The sequence below is a fragment of the Amphibalanus amphitrite genome, unplaced genomic scaffold (genome assembly GCF_019059575.1).
Source record: "Amphibalanus amphitrite isolate SeventyFive unplaced genomic scaffold, NRLGWU_Aamphi_draft 000279F_arrow, whole genome shotgun sequence".
NCBI classification, from domain to species: Eukaryota; Metazoa; Arthropoda; class Thecostraca; order Balanomorpha; family Balanidae; genus Amphibalanus; species Amphibalanus amphitrite.
The window spans coordinates 65,608-87,880 of NW_024881774.1; the positions used below are offsets into that span (position 1 = coordinate 65,608).

The following is a 22,273-nucleotide window of genomic DNA, read 5'->3' on the forward strand; positions in this document are numbered from 1 at the left end:
AGACCAGATCAGATCATGCCTGAACAGCAGAGACTAATGAAATAGCAAATATAGCACGGGAAATACCAGTTCATAGTTTAAAGGCTATGAATTGTAAAATATCAATTTTCATCTCCATTCTTACATAATGCCTATAGCGACCGTTTACAAAGACAAAAATTTTCACAGCGATCCTAGTACCAAATAAAATAAGCCTTGTGCTCCGTTCAGTTGGCGTAATTCACGGCGCCCCGGCAAGACCACTTCAGAAGGCTCAAGACCATGACGTTTTTGGTGACATCACTAAAACCCAGTTTGCTTAAACAACAGTCCAAGACCATACGTAAGCCACCACCAGCTCGCACGATCCGTGCCTCGCTAGGTTTGGGTGTGGTCGGTGTCAATGACACTGACAGATCGCACCTTTCACGGATGGGGCGCGGTCGGTGCGACCCCGCCCCTCCCCATCGACCGCCGTTCGTCAGTGCGTCCGTCGGACCCTCCCTCACTGACCGGGGAGGGGGAGGTGACTCACCCGGTCCGCAAGGCCCTGGTAACTACCGACAGACTTCAACAACCACTCAGAGGTCGACGCACAGACTTTTGGCAGGGTATGACCACCTGAATTATCAGTGGTGAGCGGATCAGTGGCTTTATGCAGCCATTGACAACGTCCTAGTCACAGACTGTCCCACCGCCTCTTTCACTACAGTTCTTTCAGGAAGTGCCGCGGTAAGCGGAAAAATCGATAATCCCCCGCATTGCTAGGCTTGACACATGCAGTGTCGCATATGCAGATCAGCGAATAACATTGACCGTTTTTCTGTAACAGATTACCATAGCCGTAACTGGCCCCACCTGACCTGAAACACGACGCTGGCATCGTCACCTCCAGCTCTGTTGCTACCACCAAGTCAGTAGCATAAGCAGTTTGACTCGCCTTACGTTATTAGGCGGCTCAATCCTTGTTTCATCACAGAGTTTGTGTGATAAAAAATGTCAAATGTCATAAGCTGCGGGAAGGCCTGAACACTCCTTCTTGTAAACAATTTTACATATATCTCTTAAAGTAACCGCGCCGTTATCCCGGCTTAGCCATCCGGATATGAAGTAGCAGTGACGAAATAAACCACCGCGCTTACCAAACCATTTCTCGGAGTCATTTTGTTCATATACATATGACGAAGTCTCCGATTTTTAGCAGACCTCTGCCATACGGTAAGTTTTCAGTATTATTCCCACGCAAAGTAGCACACGCTACTTTTCGAGGGCAGGAGCCAGGATTATGTCCTTAGGGCGGCATCTTGCCTCACAAAGGCGACAGGACATCTTTCAAAATTGTTATTGGTCAGGGGTAAGTATGAGGGGACGGGGTCAGGGACGGAAGACAGGGACGGGGCAGGATCGAGAACAGTGACGGACGGTGTCAGTCACTGTCAACCCACCTCCGGAGTGCACTGCGCCGTTGCTCGTCTTCTGCGTCAGAGATCGCCGCACGGTCGGTATCCCAGTGGACCGCGCCGCCGAGGTGGCCGAGACCTGGAACGGGACGAAACGCGGCGTCACCACGGCAGAGCCCCGTACTTTCCGTGAACGGCAAACTGACTAATTTGACTGGCACTAATTTTCGGGATATCCGAGCCTTGGCTAAGTCTTATCATTCAGGTTTACAGTCGGTACTACTTTTGAAGTTACCATTCACCTAACACCTAGCTACCACACAGACACAACACAACAGCTTGCGCCGCAACATGCTAGGTCAACGCCTATCAGCTCCATCGATTAAATACTCGAAGTGCGAAGCCCATCAAAACAATCAGCATGGTTACCAAAGCCATGGTAATCAGGCCTAAGCCCGTTATCGAAATGTATTTCCCCCGAAAAGAGCACACACTGTGCGGAGGACAGAGGCGCAGGGAGCACCCTCAGAAGTCAGCACAGTGCGCTCGGTTCAAGGCCGGTCTCTGGCGGATGACCTCCAGCCCCGGGCGGCAGAGCGGCTCTGGCGGCCACCAACAAACAGACGGAAGCCGCCAGCTGATCGGGTTTGATCGACGCCGACCGACCGCCGACTGGGCTGGAGTCGGGCGGTGGAGTCCCACTGTGCTCCCGACCCGACAGGCTGGCGGGTCTGACTCTGGACGCACACAGACGTGGACTAGCACATTCAACATCGATAACGAATCCCGACAATCCTGGTCGTCCCATTATTAGGAATTAGTTAGTCACTGAGGTCCCATCAATTGTATCGGTTCCATCATTAGTCAATACGGTCTCATCATTAGTCATGATGTTCCAATCTCAATGATTGCATCGCTACCGTCGACTCGTCGCTTACCCAGACGCCTGTGGCACTGCCTCTCCGTTCCTCGTCTGGCCAATATTTCAGGAGTGCCCGTTCACCCGGAGCGATGGAGCGCTCTGACTGCTGGCGGCCACAGTCTGGCCCTGGGACCGGCGCGGCGCCCATGACCGGCGCGGAGGCGGGACACGCCCCGAACGGCGGTGGCTACCACGGCACGGCGCTGGCCTCAGTTTCGCTACCAGAGACCACCGTTACAACGAGGGACAGGGCATTCCAAAATCGAGTCCTTAGGAATCAACGTTGATGCACGAGGGGGGAGGGGGAGATAAGAAGAAAGGAAGAAGCATATCCTGATTCCTGCATGTAGGCCCGCTATCTCTAGCTGGGGCGGTGCACTGTGCAGTGTGCAGTGTGCACGGACTGGTCAGTGAAACAGAGAACTGTGTGCCCGATATAATACAGAGTGCGATATAATATAATATAATATAATATAATATAGAAATCAGTAGGCGGAACTATGGTCAAGCGTACCCATTTTCGGGAACGCATTTTCGTTCCCATGTTTGGGAACGATAAACCCAAATATGGGAACGCCATGTAGGCATTATTTAAAACGAGAAAAAGAACCGTTAAATGACGTCCAAAAAATATAAAACGATCGTGAACCGCCTGATATTTGCCTCAATATTGTTGGGAAAGAGTTTGATATTGTAAGGCCCATCGTAGTTTCAAATCCTTCCCCTATTTCTAAAGCAGTCCATCATCCGGGCCGCGAGCCCAAATTTGGGAACGCTCTCGTACACTGGCGCTGCAAGCGTTCCTTATTATGGGAACGGCGTACCCAAAATTGGGAACGATTTCACCGACGACTTTCAGGGGCCCTCTTCATTAACGAGCATCACGTCCAACGCCGTAAATTATTGTTAACGCAACAATCATCAGATGACCTTTCCCGCAAGACCGTCGCATGTTTCGCCGAGTCATCTGCGTTCTTATTCCCGTCGATCCCGCAGGGGGCACGCCCCCCTCTGCAGGATTACGTAATTCACAACGCTCGGCGATGCTCAACAAGGTCTTCCATACCTATATCCACCGTCCGCGCCGAGGGTGGAGACATGTCAAGCACCCGTCTGTTTATCACCGATAGTTGACGAGCACAAGGAAGTATCCAAAAATGGGAACGCTGAATATGTTTCACCCTCAAAACACCTAGTCCCAATGAAAATCTAGTTTTTTCTTTCTTAATGAGTGTAAGTGACAAAAGACCTGGTAGGATGGGCACGAGGAATGATCGAAATCAGCATAAAAATTATAAATAAGCCACACAGAGCGACCTATATAAGAGAAATTTCCCCAAAACGATCATGCTTAGAAACACGGAAGACAAAACCACGCTCATGACGCTCCTTATAAAACAACGCTAAATAGCTAGCATCCAAATAAAATATGTCTTTCCGGGCTGATAAAATACAGCTGAATAATTTTAAACCACTGAAACTGAGTTTACAACAGTAGTTCGGTAAAATCACTGACGTTCCACGCGGTCGTGCGCCCCGACACCAAAAGTCAACAATATTACCTCCGGACTGTCCGCGTGTTCGCTTGCATATGTCAGCATCTGGTGTCGCTAGGATGAAACTTCATAACCAGGCGAAAATTATTATACTTGACCTCAAAATGTAAAAAACGCTTCATTTTCCTTTAAATTGCATGTTAAATGTAGTATAAGCGATGTTTTCACCATTCCGTCATTTCAAAAAATCATTAAAAATATCATTCGACGGTCAATTTCCTTGTTCAACGGTCAGATTAAAGATAATTTTATAGAGACTTAGTAGATACTTAAATAAGCGTGCACTTTTTTGAGACGTGATGCACTAATGAGTTTTAGTGGGCGAACGGCCGAAAAATTACCTTCCGTTCTCATAAATGGGAACGCCCGTTCCCATATTTGGGAACTCCGTTCCCAAAAATGGGGACGTTCCTATATTTGGGTACTCATGACCATAGTTCCACCTACTGAAATAGAGGGCCCCGTGCATCCTGGGACAGATGGGAAAGTTGCTCCCTAGGACCAAAGGGACAAAGGAACGCACACGCTATGTGATGAGCCCCGTGCAGTATTGGACATTGACCCTCAAACACAGAGAGAACAGAGAACTTGTGCCATGACAGCTGCCCACTGGTAGTCTTGTGCGCCGCGCCGTGTGCCGCATGGGACAGCGACCCGCTAGCTGTACGGAGCGCCGCCCAGTCCGCCGATCCGTGCCGGGCCGGCGGCGGCCTTGTCCCGACCTCCGGGCCGACCGTTCCGTCCCAGCTCCGCTAACCGTGACCGTGACGGCCGAACGTAGAACACACAGAGCGGTACCGGCCGACGGTACAGCACAGAGAGCGGTACCGCAACACACAGAGAGTGGTACCGGCCGACGCACAGTGGCCCTTTTTCAGAATTAGCACGCATTAATTCCCACATTACCTGGAAGTGGTGCAAGACATCACCACGTGATCAAGGACGTATTCCCTGCCAATGCAAAGACAAGAAAAGAAACGAAATGCCCAAGGAGATTCGGCCCAACAGCGACAGGCCGCTCGGCCCAAGATTTGGCGCACGTTCGCACGGCTCGCCCGCCGGCCCAGGCCGCTCCGAGCGCAAGTGTGGCGAGCCCGCCAGCCGACCGCGCTGCACTGACCGCCAGGACGCCCCAGGGCGTCACGTGACCGTATCTGCAGCTGTTGCCAGCCACCGTTAGTCGGCCCCGGCCGGGCAGCAACTAAGGTCAGCGCGACGCGAACAATACAAACACATAGGCGCTTTTGACGTTAGATCTTAAGCCGACCACGGGACTTGTGCGGCTTGGACATCAAACGCGACAAGAAATCGGACAGTTTTTCTTGAGCACAGCGTTATGCCTACATGACATTTCAATAAGCACATCTTATGGCAAAAGTCAAGCAACATTTAGGCGCCCACCAGGTGACACCAGCTTCGAGCCAGGTCAATGAGCTTAGTCGTACCGAATAGGAGCCACAGCCGCTCGCGGACTGAACTGGCTCACGTTATTCACCGTAGAAGCAAAATGGCGCAAAATGGCGCGATGCCCTTTGGTGGACATGGTCAGAAGAGATCGGCGATTCGAACGATGTATAATACGACATGTTCCAGTGTGTGCTACTTAACATAAAGCTTCATATGTATGCCGCCATCTCCAGTTAATAATTGTCCTGTTATTGTGTCCACAATATTCGGCAAAAGTGGTCTATTTAAGTTGATACAATGAAAATTGTGGTTTCTAGGGCTTCTACGTAAACTCAGCTTCACAGCCATGCCATTAATTTTTAATATTTTCACACCGAAAGCCTTACAAATTGATGTTCATCTCACCCTACTTTTTAGCGTCCGCCGGTGGTGTCCGCGCGCCTCTCGACAAACTTCGATTTTGCGGTCAGTTTTACCAAAGATAATTATTTTTTAGGAGGTAAAAATGGCACCATCGGATAGTTTGGAATGTTTTGCACACGATTAGACTGCTTTTTACTCAAAAGAAGAGAAAAAATATTTCGAATTTATGCGTGCTAATTCTGAAAAAGGGCCACTGTGCGACGGTACAACACAGAGAGAACGGTACCGGCCGACGGTACAACACACAGAGAGCGGTACCGGCCGACGGCATAACCCAGAGAGCGGTACCGGCCGACGGTATAACCCAGAGAGCGGTACCGGCCGACGGTACAACACAGGGAGCGGTACCGGCCGACGGTAGAGAACAGAGAGCGGTACCGGCCGACGGTATAACACAGCACACAGAGAGCGGTACCGGCCGACCGTACAACACAGAGAGAGTGGTACCGGCCGACAGTAGAGAACACAGAGAGCGGTACCGGCCGACGGTAGAGAACAGAGAGCGGTACCGGCCAGTTCGACGTCCGCCGTGAGTCAACAGACACCGGCCGGCGGGTGGGCGGACACCAGCTGGCGCCGAACAATGACAGCGCGGCTTCGATGGAAATCGTGACAGTGCTTAGAGACCCCAGAATTCCTTCACGGATTCTCCAAGATCCTCAAAGTCCCTCTATACGGATTATCTTGATATCTTTCTCTCTGTGCTCATCTATTCACCATTTCCTTCAAACGAGACGAACAAATCTCATGAAAGCCTTGTGAAGGTTCTTTGTGTTGAGGTGAAAATCCAGTCGTTAAAAACTGCGTTTTCACACATCAGTGATTTCCGCTCACCGCAAAATTAGGGAGCAGTTGCTGCTTTTACGACTTATTAGTATTTTTACAATCAAAACTCCAAGTGGACACCGAGCCAAATGCCATCAATGGCAAACAATGCCCAGGTTAGTACAAAAAGTCAGCAAAGAAGGCCAATAGTTTATCAAGTGAGCCGATGAAAGGGGATAATCTCAAGCACAGCGCCGACTGTACTCGGGTTATCTGTACCCTGGCTCGGAGAGACAACAGGGAATGATGATAAAATCGATAACACAGGAGTGTTTGGCCGCAGTAAACAAGATAAGATAACCAGTTACATCCATATTCAGTTCGCCAGACAGCTAAAGGGGTTGCAAAGTGGTGCATTGAGTGAATGTAAACGGACGACGATATCGGTTATGTAGTGAGTACAGAGTAGTGCAGTGACTAAGATTGCTAATCGTGGTCAATGCAATTTGAAAAAGAGAATACCTACTCCTAGCATTTGTGGAAATGCGAAAGCACGACGACAATTTTAAATCTAGTGACTTACAAGAAAATTAGGAAATTCGGTGGTCAGTAACAGGAAGCATCTAACGCTCAATTTTAATTTTGACACGGGTGCTCACGGCTGGTCAGTGGTCACTTTGTCCCTGAATTCAATAACGCCCGTAGGCGGCCAGGGCCACAGGTGTTCTCGAATTTCCACTTACAGGAGAAGAGCTCTCAGAGTCCAGTTAGGTGGTTCACTTACCGCCACTCTGTCCACCTCATCGGTTGATTCTTTTCGGACACCTGCGGGCAGGGACAGACACCGTCACACACGGAACACCTATCTACGGGTACAGATAACAGAGACCTGTCACACGGCGCAGATTGTGGTGATGGATAACGGATCGATAACAAAAGTCTACTGTCATGTATGAACTAGGTCATCAACAAAACATGCCTCTCAGGCTCTCACAGAGTCCACCGAGCTACGAAGCGCTGAGCTCTCTACGGAGAGCTCTCTAAACGCTGAACCATCCGCTAAGCACAGCTCACTGTGTTGGATCATTCACAATCTCTCAGCGTTGATTACGAAGGACGATATGGGCTTGGGTGCATCGCGGCGACACAGGTCATTTGGTACACTACCAGGTCCAAGAAGGTGCCTACTGCCTACAGAGCTACACCATTTATGCAACCGTTAGTCGCTCCTTTGTCAAGGCGTATGGTATGTTTTGCTGGCTGGCTCAACGTTGTGCGCATTGACGAGGCCGACGCTCGCTGCTGCTCGGTTCGTTTGGCTATTCTTTGATATATGTTCCAGCATTTGCTTTTGGACCACCCCTGGTTTATTTTATTTTGTACATTGTTTGTGCTGGCAAAATAAACAATGAAAGAGTGTGCGAGCGAACCAGCGATTGGACTGATGAATGAATGAATGAATGAATGAATGCATGCATGAAGCACGGGCAACAGTGATTGTTCAGGGATGTAGCACGGTTCCCGAAGTTTGGGCAACCAAAAACCACCAAATGCCATGCTTATTACACTGGGACTTGAGAACAATTTAAGTGAAATATACTATATTTGATTATATTTTGATCATGTATCCAGCCTAAGGTACAAAGTTCGGTTGTGGTGTCGCTCCATGGCCGCTAGTGGTTCTGGACGATCGGGCGCAGAGCACTTTGGCAAGTACGCCTAACATGACAGCCGTCACCCTATCACCTATGACGTCACTCGCGGAGCAGCTCTGACAGGGCTGTCACCCCTGACCCGTGTGACAGAGCGGCGGGTCCGGCAGCCCCGATCGGGGACACGTGTCGCCTCGGCCCGGCCCGGCGGCCGTCCCTGCTCCACCGTACCGGAATCGGACGGAGAAGGTGGTCTCTGACCTGACCTGCCTCACCTTAGCGTCTCCCATTTCCCTGACCTGACCCGCAGCTCCCCTGTCTGACCTAACCCAGCCCCCAGTCTTCCATCTGACCTGACCCACGCCTCTCCCATCCCCGTCTCATCCCCAACCGCGCTCCCTGTTCAGGCTCGCTCGCCGGCGGACACAGGGCGGATGGCTCTGCCGAGCGTGGTCGATACGGCCCAGCTCAAGACCAGCTGACAGCTCAGACACCAGCTGACGGCTCGAGAGCCCGCCGGCTGCTCAAGCACCATCCGCGCAAAGGCTTTAGGAAGTGCAGAGTTCAAATATTCAGGGTCATATGTGGACGCGGTATCGGCCGATCATATCAATCTGCTGCTCTTATCGTTAAAAAAAAATCCTTCCTTCAAAATGTGAAAGTGACTTCTGTTCTGCTTAGAGCTTTAAAAGCGGCCTCTGGCCAATCTCAGCAATGCAGATGTGCACAGTGCGGCGGCTCTGGACGAAACCAAAGGTCCCGTTTCGGTGCAGAGCCAGTCGAGATGGAAGCGACCGCCATCGATTGTTTATCCTATCCGCCCTACTAACGGATATAGGACATGTCGGAGATGACTTGGGCCAGTCTATCTCTTCCACAGAGTATCAATACCTACGTCTAGAGTTGTCAGATCAGCCAATGTGACACAAACAATTGCATTCAAAAGCTCGATATATCAATCATTTGACACGTATGCATTCAACAACACCGTTGTGGTTTCTCAATCCTTAAAAAAATATGATGAATGACCAAGCCACCAAATAAAAGCATTTCATTTCAGCAGAAAAAAAAACATATGATAGTGTTTGTATCGGTTCAGGGATTGTGCAGTGTGCACCACCTCGTTCGTGTGCGGTCAGCCGGCGATGTCCTCTGTGCTCTGGGGCTGACCGGCGCGGACAGACCAGACCAGACCAGACCAGACGGCCGGCCGGAGAGAGGGACAGAAATGTAAACAAACACCCAGCTGACCGCTGTCTGCACCGGACGGCACTGAGTCGACTGGGGCTGCGCCGGCACCACGGGCGGCCGTGGCTGGAACCGCGCGTCGGCGGCAGCAAAAGGACCGAGCGCAGAAGGGAGAAATTCAGGGAGAGGTAATGCCCTGGTTATCCACTATCCAGCTCGGCGTGGTATTCGGTAAATTCGAAGGGACAATGGGAAACTGGGAAGGCGTGTCGCTGACGCTTCTGAAGGAAAACAAATGTAAAAAAAAAACTCTGGTAAGCAGTGGCTGCTTGTGCGCCCCAGCCCAGGATATGGTCAGTGGTCCTCGTCGCCACGTTATCCACTCGTAGTCCGGTAGCTTAGCGGAGCTGGGACCTGGATATAAGGCCTGTTTGCCTCGGATGTTAGTGTCGTTTTTATTATTTGGAACCATATCGGTCAGCTGTTAACATAGGATAAGATAGCTCTCTGATAGGATTAGCGACCAGCGACATGTGAGCGGTCTCCTTGATCTGAGCGATATTTCAGCACGGCCCTTTGTGGCTAGTGATGGTCCTGCCCAGTGCCCAGAGTATACTGAAAGACCTCTTGCTGTGCAGATTGGTAGCCTTCCGCCGTGCTGGTTAGCAGCGTTTCGCCGACCATTGGTGCCCAGCACCATATAGAGTTCGGTGTTCCGCCCCGTATAGCAGCCTTTCTGGGCTCTTCCGGTCTGAGTGCTTGCAGACAGTCTGGCCCTTGTAGAATCTGCCTCAACTGCCGGGGTGTTCCGTCAATATGCAGTTCCTTGAGTGTTCTGCGGAGGTCGGTGGCCTGACCCCAGAAGTGACCTGTGAAGTGTGATGGCACTTGTGTTGACCGTACTGCTGATGTGTGCGCCTTCCATAGTTTCTCGACGGGACTCTGTTTGCAAACGTCTGTTGTACTAACGCCTCGTCTCAAGTAATCTGAAGAATGATGCGCCATTTTGACATACGGCGAACAGAAAGACAAGTCACGCCACCGTGCGCTGCAGTGTATAAAGGTGAGACGTGCGTCTTTTCGGTCCCAAGAGACGTAAGGTGTCACTGACACAGTTCACAAGAGTGAAATTGCTGTAATGGTAAGGTGTATCTCTGACACGGTTATAAGGTGTCTCAGTAACGCATGGTTAGATGTGTCACTGACACATGGTAAGGTTTGTGACACTGACACACGGTGAGGTGCGTCACTGACCAGGGTTGTATACCAATCAAGTCGATTGAATTGATTGATTTGTTTCAACGCGTATTTTGAGTTGATTGGATTGAGTCGATTGACTTTTCGAGATGACTGGTTGACTGACTCGTTTGACTTTAGCGACTGGTTGACTGATTTGATTCCCGAAAATTAGAGTGACTCGTATGATTGAGTCGATTGAATGGAAAGTTCAAATAAGTTTTAGTTGACGAAAAATAATGACACCAATTGATGACACCAGAGATCACAAAACTACACTGAAAACTGCTTGTCATCACAACTGCAATATGGGGTACCTATAGATGGCCAAATAAAGAACAGGGCCTAAACAACATGAACAGCCAACGTTGACTTTCAACTGCAATAACTGCTCCAATCCTGGTGATAGAACCTGGCGATGCACCTACCTTCCTTTCTGCACTCAGCAAGAAAGGTTTTTTTTTAATCCAGATGATAAAGTGCAAGGCCCTATATACTAATAAAGTGTGATTAATTAATAATTCACATCTCCACATCTCCTCAGAAACAACCCACTGAGCTCTATAAATATCTGACACTGAAACCCCTACAAAAATAACTGAAACAAAAGCGCCGTTTTCGTCTCGCTGATTACAGATAGGATCCCACGTTGTTTTTGCTACCGGGTTCACATAAACCGGTTTAACGTAAGACTTACTGCCCGGCGAAAATTGCCGGAGTAACTGCCCCCTGCTCGGGTATGGCACTAGGCCGACCGAGCAAAAAAAAAGAATTAATAGCTAATTTGCTGCATTGTTTAATTTGCAGCAGAACGTTTGTTGATCCTTTTCTCCTGAGAGCCTAAGCATAACATATTTAATATATTTCATTTTCCTTAAAATATTTTACAGAACATTATTAAGTGTTTTTATTTCAAATTAAATAATAATTAAAACGAAATTGGTGCTGTACAACCGATTTCTTTTATGATGATCTACCATACTACATGATAATCAATGACGTCATCTTACCAAAAAGTCAAAAGAAGTAGAATAAGGATTTATAAAAGCTTAGCATACTTATTGGCAAAACCAAACGTTTTCGTTGTTTCGCAGTCGCGCCGTGCCGTTTTCCCAGAGTCCCCGTCCTCTCCATTTCCTTTTAACCCGCGCCCGGCTGGGGGTCCTGGATTTCCACGCCCTGCTGGGGGGGGGGGTGTTTGAACACCCCCCCCCCCTTGTAACTCGGCTCCTGGGCCACGTAGCGATACGCGGAAGGCGGCGTTCGAAAGACCGTCAAAAATAATGACGAAATCACTTCGGTCAATTTTTTGGTCAGGTCAAAGGTCAGGTCACCAGAGGTCATTGAAGGCAAAATTTCGCCGATTTCCAGGTCGAATGGCGAAAATTTCCAAGAAGCCAACGCATAACTCGGGAACCAATAGAGCTACAGCGCCGCGGAAAAGCGCATTCGATAGCCCTATTAACGCCCTTTCTGAGTAATTCTCTCAGATTTGACCTAACGTCAACGGTTTTGCCTGCAGGGGGCAAAAACTGCAAAAATAGCCGATTTTTTCGGAAACAGTTTTTCTGCAATAACTTTTGACCCAAGCCCTGTACGAGCTTACTTTTACCGGCATCGTGTTCCTCTCGTCAAGACGCATCGAATGAACTATAACTTGACCTTGAAAGGTCAACTTGAAAATTTGACCTCAGGTCAAGGTCATGACCTGACCGGAAAGGGTCATGTTGCATATCAGTCGATCCGTATCGTCGAGCTGAACACATCTAAGGCGTTTTTATCGCTCTAGCATGCCTCTATCAAAAGTTATTTGCGAAAAACTGTTAGATACCATTCGTGACCTAAGATGACCTCAGGGCATAAACAAGGGTCACGGACACCATTTTCATGTTCAGTGTGTCTAAACCACTTGTAATTCGGTGTTTGGGAGTGTTTATAATGTCTTTCATCCAAAAGAGGCGCATTTCAATTTTCTCCCATTGACTTATAATGGGGAGGTCGCAAAATTGACCTGACCTTAGGTCATCGATATCAGAATTCTGAGATATACATTTTGTACATGCTATTGCTCTTAGCAATCGCTGAAAGTTTCAAAGCGATCGGTCACTCGGTGTAGCTATGACAGACATTGAAACTTTTTATGAGGTGAGGTCACTTCAAGTGACCTGGTGACCTGACCTTGAATGACCTTGGTCTGAAATTTTCACAACATGTGTAGAATTGATGTATGATAAGGTGTACCAAAAACGGCGGCGCTCCGCGCCGCCGTTTTTGAGATATTCGCGAAAAACCACAAGGGGGGGTGTTCAAACACCCCCCCCAGCAGGGCGCGGGTTAATTTTCAATCCTCATCCCTATCCCCCAGTCCTAACAGTTTCAAATTGTATTGCAATAAAATGTTTTGAATTCTTCACATAGGTACCTAACATTGACATGCCACGTCCAGAATCGTGGACCGCTAAATACTTCAAATCTCTTCCTTCCCAATCTGACAACATCCCATGTCTCAAATGCACATTGTGTGGAATGATTTTTCAGGCTGCCCGTCAGTCTCTGTCTAACCGAAACCGTCACATGCATGATGCAGGTAAGATATTTATTTCTATTTCCCTATGGTTAATATGTTATTGATGCATATTATCCATTAAAATAGACATGGTGTAGGGTAAATGGCCAAATCACGAACACTGCCAAAATCCGAGCAGCCAACTTTCAGCTGCAATATTTGATATTTAGTGTAAATGGAGTTGGAACATGGCCAAAATTAAATTGACAACTTTTAAGGCCGCCCCACACTGGAACTCGCATGCGGGTTGCGGGTTTGCGGGTTTTTAGTTTGCGGGCATAATACTAATTCATAAACTGATTAGACCGTTCCCTTATGGTAACTTCATGAATGCAGTGAAGCCGGTACACCTTAAGAAACTAACATATAGCCGCAATACCAGCGCAACAAGCCAAAATTCCATTCCAACGAAAAACCCGCAAACCTCGCAGACCTCGCAGACCTCGCAGCGAGGAAAATCGAAAGTTGACTAAAAATCAACTTTTGGAATGCGATGCAAGGTCGCTCGCAAGCTAAAAGCATGCAAACTTGCTTGTTAGATTGTAGTATGGGTCACTCAGCTTAGATTGTTTTATTTGATTTTGGAGAAATCCGAAAATCCAAAAACTCGCAACCCGCATGCGAGGTCCATTGTGGGGCGGCCTTTAGGTGAAAGGTGGTGATTTGGGTTAAGGGGCGAGTCAACTACTGGGTCATTTTGCACCCATTAAATGAAACTTCTGCTCCAATTCTACCCATTGAACCTCAATATCATGATCCACCTGTCCATCACTAGGTATCCTTCCTTATTACATAGAAACTTTGAATGGCATGGCAATTTTTTCGTAGATTATTGGCAATTATGGCGTAGATTATTGGCATGGCAATTATTTCGTAGATTAGTTAGTGCATGAAAAAAAAATATAATTTTAAATGACAATATTTTTATGTTTCTTCTGTAGGTAGGTAGGTACACCAGACTGCTATGGACACTTTTCCAAGTTGGTGGGGCAAAAAACCTAATGTATGTCTTGGTTTGAGTCGTTTGATTGAGTTGATTGATTCCTTTCATTGTCGCGTTTGAGTCGATTGAATCAATTCCCGAAAACTGCTCTGACTTGATTGATTTGATTGGTTTCCCAAATTTGTCGTGATTGAATTGATTGCTATTGATTGAGTCGTATACAACCCTGTCACTGACACAGTCGCTGACTCGCTAGGTGTGTCACTTTGCACCCCCTGCCACCAAGTACCGACAGTGATGAATATTGAACACCATTCTCCCTCTAAGCCGCCGCGCCCTGGCGCACCCTCCACACCTACGGCATCTGTATGTATGTGAGAGCACAGGGAGCCGCGTCTCAGACACCGTCTGTTCGCCTCCTATCAGTCTGACCTTGGCCGTGCAGTGGTGGCGGACAGCCAGTGCACGCAGAGTACATACTGTTGGGTCCAAGAACGGTGGCCAGGACTGTGTGCATACTGCATGCGGCCCAGGAACGGTAACCGGCGCTGTGTGCATGCGGCCCGGGGACGGTGGCCAGAACTAGATATGGGTCATAAATAGCGGACCAGAAGCTGTACTGCTCAGGCCACAAGTCAGCATTGTGCATGGACCAGGGTAACACTATGACCAGGATTGTAAGTAAGAACCATAAAGCATTGGCGAGAACCAGAGCTGAAGCATTCCTCAACATCCAGCATCCTCAGGCTGACAGCCGTAACAACCAGTCACTTGAAACTTTACCTGTCATTCCCGTGCTTTCTCATAGCCCAGCCAGCACGGGACACGCTCTCGCCATGCCCCTCACAATACCCTCACTTACTTCCTCCCCCGCCGGCGGCCGTCTGGCTTCTTCGGCGTCCTCCCGGCTCGTTCAGCAGCCGGTCGAAGATGAGGATCCACTCCTGGTCCTCGTCCCAGAGCGCGCTGGGGCCGCGGTGCTCCCGCGCGGCACTGCTCGCCCGCCGGGGCACGGCGGAGGGTTTGGAGGCCGGGTCGGAGGACTCCGCCGTCTCCTCCGGAGCGGACTCGTCCATGACGACACCCTCGTCGCCGTTGGCGGCCTCCGGGTCCGGCTGGCCGGGCATGTCGGGCCGCTCCGCTCCGGCGGCCGGCGACACACCTTGGTATTGATCGGCGGCGGACTGCGGATGCTGCGGACGGCGCGCGGAGGACTGCGGACTGCGGACTGGACGCCGCTCGGCAGTCCGTCTCAGGCGGGAGAGCGGTCCGTCCCGGCTGGACAGTGACCTGCCGTCCGTCGGTCACGGCCGGTCGATACCGCTCACAGACACTGGCACTGACCACTGACCGCCGCGGCTCGGAACAAAGACGAGTGGTGGCTCCCACACGTCGCCGATCCGCCGGAGAACACAGCACCACGTCCACCTAACGGCAGCGGCAGCCGCCCGGCGCGCCGGCCCGTCACGTATCGAGCGCGGCGCTACCACGGCACCGCCCGCTCAGCTGACGGTCCACAGCCGACTGACCGGCCGACGGCCGACGAACGACGGCGGCCGACAGCAGCGTCACACCCAGCGGCCCGCCCCTCTGCGCGTGACGTCACACCGGCCGCCCACAGCAGCGTCACGCCGTCACATGGACCGCCAGCCGCGCTCTGTGACAGTAACCACGGCCCGTGGTCGATGCCACTTGCAAGTTTCGCGGAAATTAGGGTTCGAGCTCGAAGTTCGAACAGCAGCTTGGTGCGGGGCTTGGTGAACTTTGTATGTTGGACGGGTGTGGCGTCAGCCTGGGTTGGAGGTCCGTAGGACCGGTGTTGGACTCATTGGACTCAGTATGTTGCTTATTGATGCAAGATGTGTTGGTGTTGATCCGTTACTGGACCTGAGTTAGGGGGGGGGGGGGCACTGGCCCTGAATGTGAGACGGGTTCGGCACCCTCCCTCAAGTCCACAATCGACCGAGCGCCGGGATGGATGTTTCGCGTACAGCTTCCTACTGAGAGACTTGGCTCTAATCACTTCCGTAAGGCATGCAGTCAAATCAGTAACAAGTGATACTAGCAAAGAAATGGCCAAAGTGGAACAGACTGACTTCCGCTTACGTTAGCTGGCCAAACCCGAGAGTCCTTATATAAAAGATGAGGTCAGCAGCCGCTCATACAAGCCAGATGCCCAACTGAACGGCATGGCCATTTTGCCACCGATTATAATACATAGAAGGAACGCGGTTATGTTTCTGATTACTGACAGAACGAGGACATTGGGATGATTGTGAATTGATCAGAGTATATTAGCGGGTCGCTATTCTGGTTGTAAAGACATCGTAACCCGTCACTAACACATCGGAAAGTTACATCTTTCCTGACACGAGGGAAGAGATTATGGCGTTCTAGCGCAAAAACAAAACGAAAGGTTACGGAGCAAAAATATACGGCGTCTTTGATTAGAGTATGTGCAATGTGCAATGTGCAATGTGCATTTTTGCCACTGGCAGCCCCTTAAGAAAAAAAAATGGATCGTATAAGGAAAAGAATGTGCAAAAGTGACATTGCGGGAAAAGGATTTGCAACATGGCAACGTTTGAGTCGATTTCTATTCCTCCACAATCGTTAATTTTGTATGGATAATTTCAATATACTTCCGTAATCCGAAAAGTAAAATGGGTGGTTACCGATCTCAGTAGGCAGATCTTGTTTTGCAGCAACATGGACTCACCATTGAATTTGACCACATCGCCTGCGCCCCCATTCGGATCGTATTTAGACCGAAAGTTATCAATTATCATGTCCCATAAGTTGACATATCGTGAACGTTAACATAGCATATCGCAGTGGATAGCGACACGGTCCTCTCGTCAGTCTAGTTAAGCCTTCTTTTGCCAGGTGACAAAATAAGGGCGACAAACTAGCGAGTTTTATAGTGAGACCTGCACGGGTGCATGCGTATTGCGCACTATGCATAGTAAGACCCCCGAACTGAAATGTGCGGGACAACCAAATAACCGGTCAATAATGGGCTGACAACTTTGGGTGCATTCAGTCCAGCCATTTTTCTCTTTTCTAGATGCATAAATGGCCTTTGTACGTGCGCATGTCCAGCATCCTCCCAACTGTGACGCACGTATGCACGGGAGAAGCTACAGGCATTAGTCACCGTGCAGGCATTCACAGGCAAAGCTTTAGGCAATTGAGGGTATTATAGCAGTTGCATACGCAGCAGTGACACTGCGCTGAGGACGAACAGAAGCGGTGTGGAACAGCAGTCCCAAAAGCAGCTCAGACTCCGGCTAGATATCACCTACTTTGACACTTTGACTGTAGTCCTAACCTAACCAGGTACCGGCCGCCAACACAACATACAGCGGCCATGATAGTCAGGAACCAGGCCCACTTCAAATGAAACAGTTTCATAATGCATGAAAGGACGCAGCTATGGGAATACGACCATCAGATAGCATATCCAGGATTAACCCTCGCATGTGTAGGGGGGGGGTCGGATGGACCCCCCCCATGGTTTTTCGCGAATAACTCGCGTAAAAAGCGGCCGATCGCGACGAAATTTTCAGTACCCTCGCATTGATCAATTTTACACCTACCCTGAAAATTTCATGACCCTGACCCAAATGACCTTTGACCTGTGACCTCTTTTCCAAGACCATGTTTGGCCGGAATCGCGATTTCGCGTATGTCGGCTCGCACTAGCCGCGTGTTTGCAAGCTTTTCGTGGTTTCAAGCGTTCAAACATGTGATTTGATGTTACTCCCGTGTGTGTCAAGGTCACCTGAAGGTCAGGTCAGGTCATTGACCTTTGGTGACCTCGGGTGACCTCGGGTCACTTTTTCGAGTTTTACATGTTTCTAGGCTAGTTTTTGGAGCTGAATTCGAATTTAGCAACCATTTGAACATTTACGAAGTAGTTTTGGTGACTTCGTAACATGTTACGAAGCTGTCAGAGGCGGTTGACATGTACTACGAATACCCGTCACGACGCCTACTGGTTGACCTGACCTGACCCGACCTGGTCTAAATGCTTCAAGACATCATCTGTGATCAAAACTAACACGATATTCGTGATCAGCACCCCGAAAAACCCCTTAGCAGCCACACTTTACGACTTTCTAACAGGTCCCGATTTTCCCGACTTTGGGTCATTGACCTGACCTGGAAGGTCAATCAATGACCTAGGACCTTAAAATTGGGTATCATCGGCTTCCTCTCGTCACGGGCAACACGCTCGTTTTTTCCGCGAAGCTCTAGCTCGATCAGGGGCCAAACGGCAAGGGGGGGGGTCCAACCGACCCCCCCCCCTACACATTAGAAGCTGGCAAACGCCGCACACATGCGAGGGTTAAATAAGATTCTGTTACCATGCGAGCGTCAAGGAGCATGCTGTAAAACGGCACAGCTACCGACACCTATCGGTCAGCAGGTGAAGTCAGTGTGGCGAAGTAGATGGCGGTACGTCCCGAATACTCAAGACCATACGCGTCACAACTACATTTCAACATGCCCCTTGTTCGCACTCGCTCGCACTGAGTTGCAGCCAAGTCTCTCTCCGTTCCGTTGTTTCCATCCTCAGGACAGTCCAACCCTTTTCTTCAACGCCTCAACCCCGTTTCGGGCTGGAAGGAAAACTTTATCCCATGCGGGAAGCTCCTCTAGGAGCAGACCCTTGGCCGGGTGCAGTGTCAGGGGGCTGTGTGGCCTCCGCCTGTCCTTCGGGACGCGCTAAGCCCCAACGGGTCACCAGGGTGACCGCCCAGACCAACGTCTCCCCCTAATTCGTATCATCCTTCTGGCTCTGCAATGGTCTCGTCAGACCGAAACAGCCTAACCCAACAAGACAAAACCAATTCCCGCCTCCCGATTGCAATATTGTCTTACTAAGCTTGTTTTCGTATCCCCGACGCGTTCAAATCTACCGGCAACCGGTTCCAGGCGGGGAACGGGGGCTATCAGAATCTGGCCACCATTCCCAGCAGAGCCTGACCTACCTGGGGTGACGGCACCTCGGGACGTCGGCGGTCCGGCCCCGGAGTCGCGCACCGCGTCAAACGCCGCCATCAGAGCCGGCAGTCTGTGGAGGGATCAGCGAGGTCAGAGAGGGCACAGGGGTCAGAGAGGGCACAGGGGTCAGAGAGAGGGCACAGGAGTCAGAGAAGGGCACAGGGGTCAGAGGGTCCGGTTGAAGGGTCTGACTGGTCATAGGGGTCAGACGGAGGTGCCTTTTAAAGTCAGGCAATTTGTTTGCGGGATGAGGCAGCTCCCGGGTCCACGGGTGGAGAATGTTTGAAAAAGTTACCCCGGCCGGTGACCGAAAGTCAGAAAGACGATGATGCTCAAATATTTGTCAACGGTTATCAACAAACCCCTATTCTGTGGCATAGAATAATGGATGTCTGCCGTTTGTACGTTTTTAGGGAAACCTGCTGCACGCAGGTGCGGAAGATTTCGTAATTGTAACAACAATTTTGCAAAACGCCTTAAAATTTCGGACGCATGTCACCTAGTGCTAGGTCAGGTCATCAGGTCAAATTTGCTGGATGATCGTGCTAAAAATGCCGTCATGCCCTTTATGCAAAGCTTATTCCTTGGAAGTTGCAACCCCCACACAAAACAAAATGTCAAATTTGACCGTTTTGACCCCCTTATTGATTTGAGCTCGCACCTGAAATATTATTCGCGACCGAGCCTTAACCCGCGCCCTGCTGGGGGGGGGGTGTTTGAACACCCCCCCCCCTGTGGTTTTTCGCGAATATCTCAAAAACGGCGGCGCGGAGCGCCGCCGTTTTTGGTACACCTTATCATACATCAATTCTACACATGTTGTGAAAATTTCAGACCAAGGTCATTCAAGGTCAGGTCACCAGGTCACTCGAAGTGACCTCACCTCATAAAAAGTTTCAATGTCTGTCATAGCTACACCGAGTGACCGATCGCTTTGAAACTTTCAGCGATTGCTAAGAGCATTAGCATGTACAAAATGTATATCTCAGAATTTTGATATCGATGACCTAAGGTCAGGTCAATTTTGCGACCTCACCATTATAAGTCAATGGGAGAAAATTGAAATGCGCCTGTTTTGGACGAAAGACATTATAAACACTCCCAAACACTGAATTACAAGTGGTTTAGACACACTGAACATGAAAATGGTGTCTGTGACCCCTGTTTATGCCCTGAGGTCATCTTAGGTCACGAATGGTATCTAACAGTTTTTCGCAAATAACTTTTGATAGAGGCATGCTAGAGCGATGAAAACGCCTTAGATGTGTTCAGCTCGACGATACGGATCGACTGATATGCAACATGACCCTTTCCGGTCAGGGCATGACCTTGACCTGAGGTCAAATTTTCAAGTTGACCTTTCAAGGTCAAATTATAGTTCGTTCGATGCGTCTTGACGAGAGGAACACGATGCCGGTAAAAGTAAGCTCGTACAATGCTTGGGTCAAAAGGTATTGCAGAAAAACTGTTTCCGAAAAAATCGGCTATTTTTGCAGTTTTTGCCCCCTGCAGGCAAAACCGTTGACGTTAGGTCAAATCTTAGAGAATTACTCAGAAAGGGCGTTAATAGGGCTATCGAATGCGCTTTTCCGCGGCGCTGTAGCTCTATTGGTTCCCGAGTTATGCGTTGGCTTCTTGGAAATTTTCGACATTCGACCTGGAAATCGGCGAAAATTTGCCTTCAATGACCTCTGGTGACCTGACCTTTGACCTGACCAAAAAATTGACCGAAGTGATTTCCTCATTATTTTTGACGCTCTTTCGAACGCCGCCTTCCGCGTATCGCTACGTGGCCCAGGAGCCGAGTTAGAAGGGGGGGTGTTCAAACACCCCCCCCCCCCCAGCAGGGAGTGGAAATCCAGGACCCCCAGCCGGGCGCGGGTTAAACGAGTAATCGAATGTTTTGTTTGCAGTGTTGAAGCTCCGTTATGTTCATGAACTGTGAGAAAAGTTGTCGGAGAACGCTAAATTCAAAGAAATTTGGCTTTTGATGATCTATGGTGATTTTATTATTGAGCTTGCCTAAAACATGACCAGATTTCTCTGATCACGTTTGTCGCTCTTTCAAACGTCGTTCCGACGATAAGGCCACCACCCTGGCGCGGGTTAAGTTGGGGGAGCCTTGAGCCCCAGCAGCTCGTCCTTCTATCTCACTGATATTACCCTCGTCCTGTCTTGTAATGTTATTACAGTGCCATCTTACGATAACGGCCCTTAAATATGATTTACTTCTGTTTGATGAAACATGTCGGGCTCCGTGAAAAGACTTAAAAACATAGAAGCTCCAAAATGAAAATAAAGTAAATTTTCAAGAACTTTTCAAGGTAGATAAGAATAATGCGAGACGCTTTTATAGATGGCAGTTTTTTTCGTATGGAGACAGCTTTTAGGATTTACAAAAGAGGAAAAAGTTACCCCGGCCGCGCCGGGGTCGGCTGAAAGTTACCCCGGCCACGGCCGGGGTGGCCGGGGCAGGTTCTCCACCCATGCCCGGGTCCACGCGGGTGAGTCGGACAGGAGCTCAGGGGTCAGACGCGTCACATACTGTGCAACAGGGTCGCGCATATTACTAGCAGAACTCGACGGCAATACTACGCGCCAGCATATCATTCGCCGGCGACCAGATCACTTAGGAAAGATGATTCGTCGCTGGTGACATTCCCAGTATCCATACATGAAAAATGCATCAAATGCATCGCATCAAAGTGCTTTCTGAAAGGCTCACTCTCCACTTTTGTTAGCGTCACGGATTTCGATATCAAAACTGGCAAGATGTTCGTGATAACTGATGACATGTCTAGTTTAATAAAGGTTTATCTTTGACACGTCTATGGTAAACCTATGTAACCTATGGCAAACGGCAAAAAAGGAAGGGAACTCTTGAAACGAATACAGCATAGTAATTCGCATGTTTGCGCGGTTTCTCAGCCAGAAGAAACGATACACGATACAAGCTCTACAAAATTCCTACCATAAACTGCATGGGGTAATTAATATACGCACACCGCAGCCACAAAGTGGCCGACGGGATTTTCGCAAGTTCATTAAATAGCATTCTTCACGACTAGGGGTGATAATAAGCATGGGTTTAATCTTAACGACTTCACCATTGCAGCATGAGTCCAGGTAAACAAGCGAGGAGAACAGGGAAGATGCTCCTGTCGATTGACAAGCATGACATGGTGTTCCGGTGACCCCGTCGTTTTAAACTCCACTACTTGACACA

The 22,273-nt window shown here is 49.5% G+C and overlaps 1 protein-coding gene across 1 annotated transcript in view; it reads right to left on the reverse strand.

The window, feature by feature from the left end:
- The window catches only part of LOC122387251 (CLIP-associating protein 1-B-like), a 49,344-nt gene that overhangs the window by 17,432 nt on the left and 9,639 nt on the right, over positions 1–22,273 (reverse strand). Inside the window, exons 6-8 of the mRNA XM_043377308.1 lie at positions 19,035–19,117; positions 7,237–7,277; positions 1,425–1,518 (exon numbers count right to left, since the gene is read on the reverse strand). Coding sequence (XP_043233243.1) covers positions 1,425–1,518; positions 7,237–7,277; positions 19,035–19,117 — 218 coding nt within the window. The remainder of the gene's footprint in view (positions 1–1,424; positions 1,519–7,236; positions 7,278–19,034; positions 19,118–22,273) is intronic.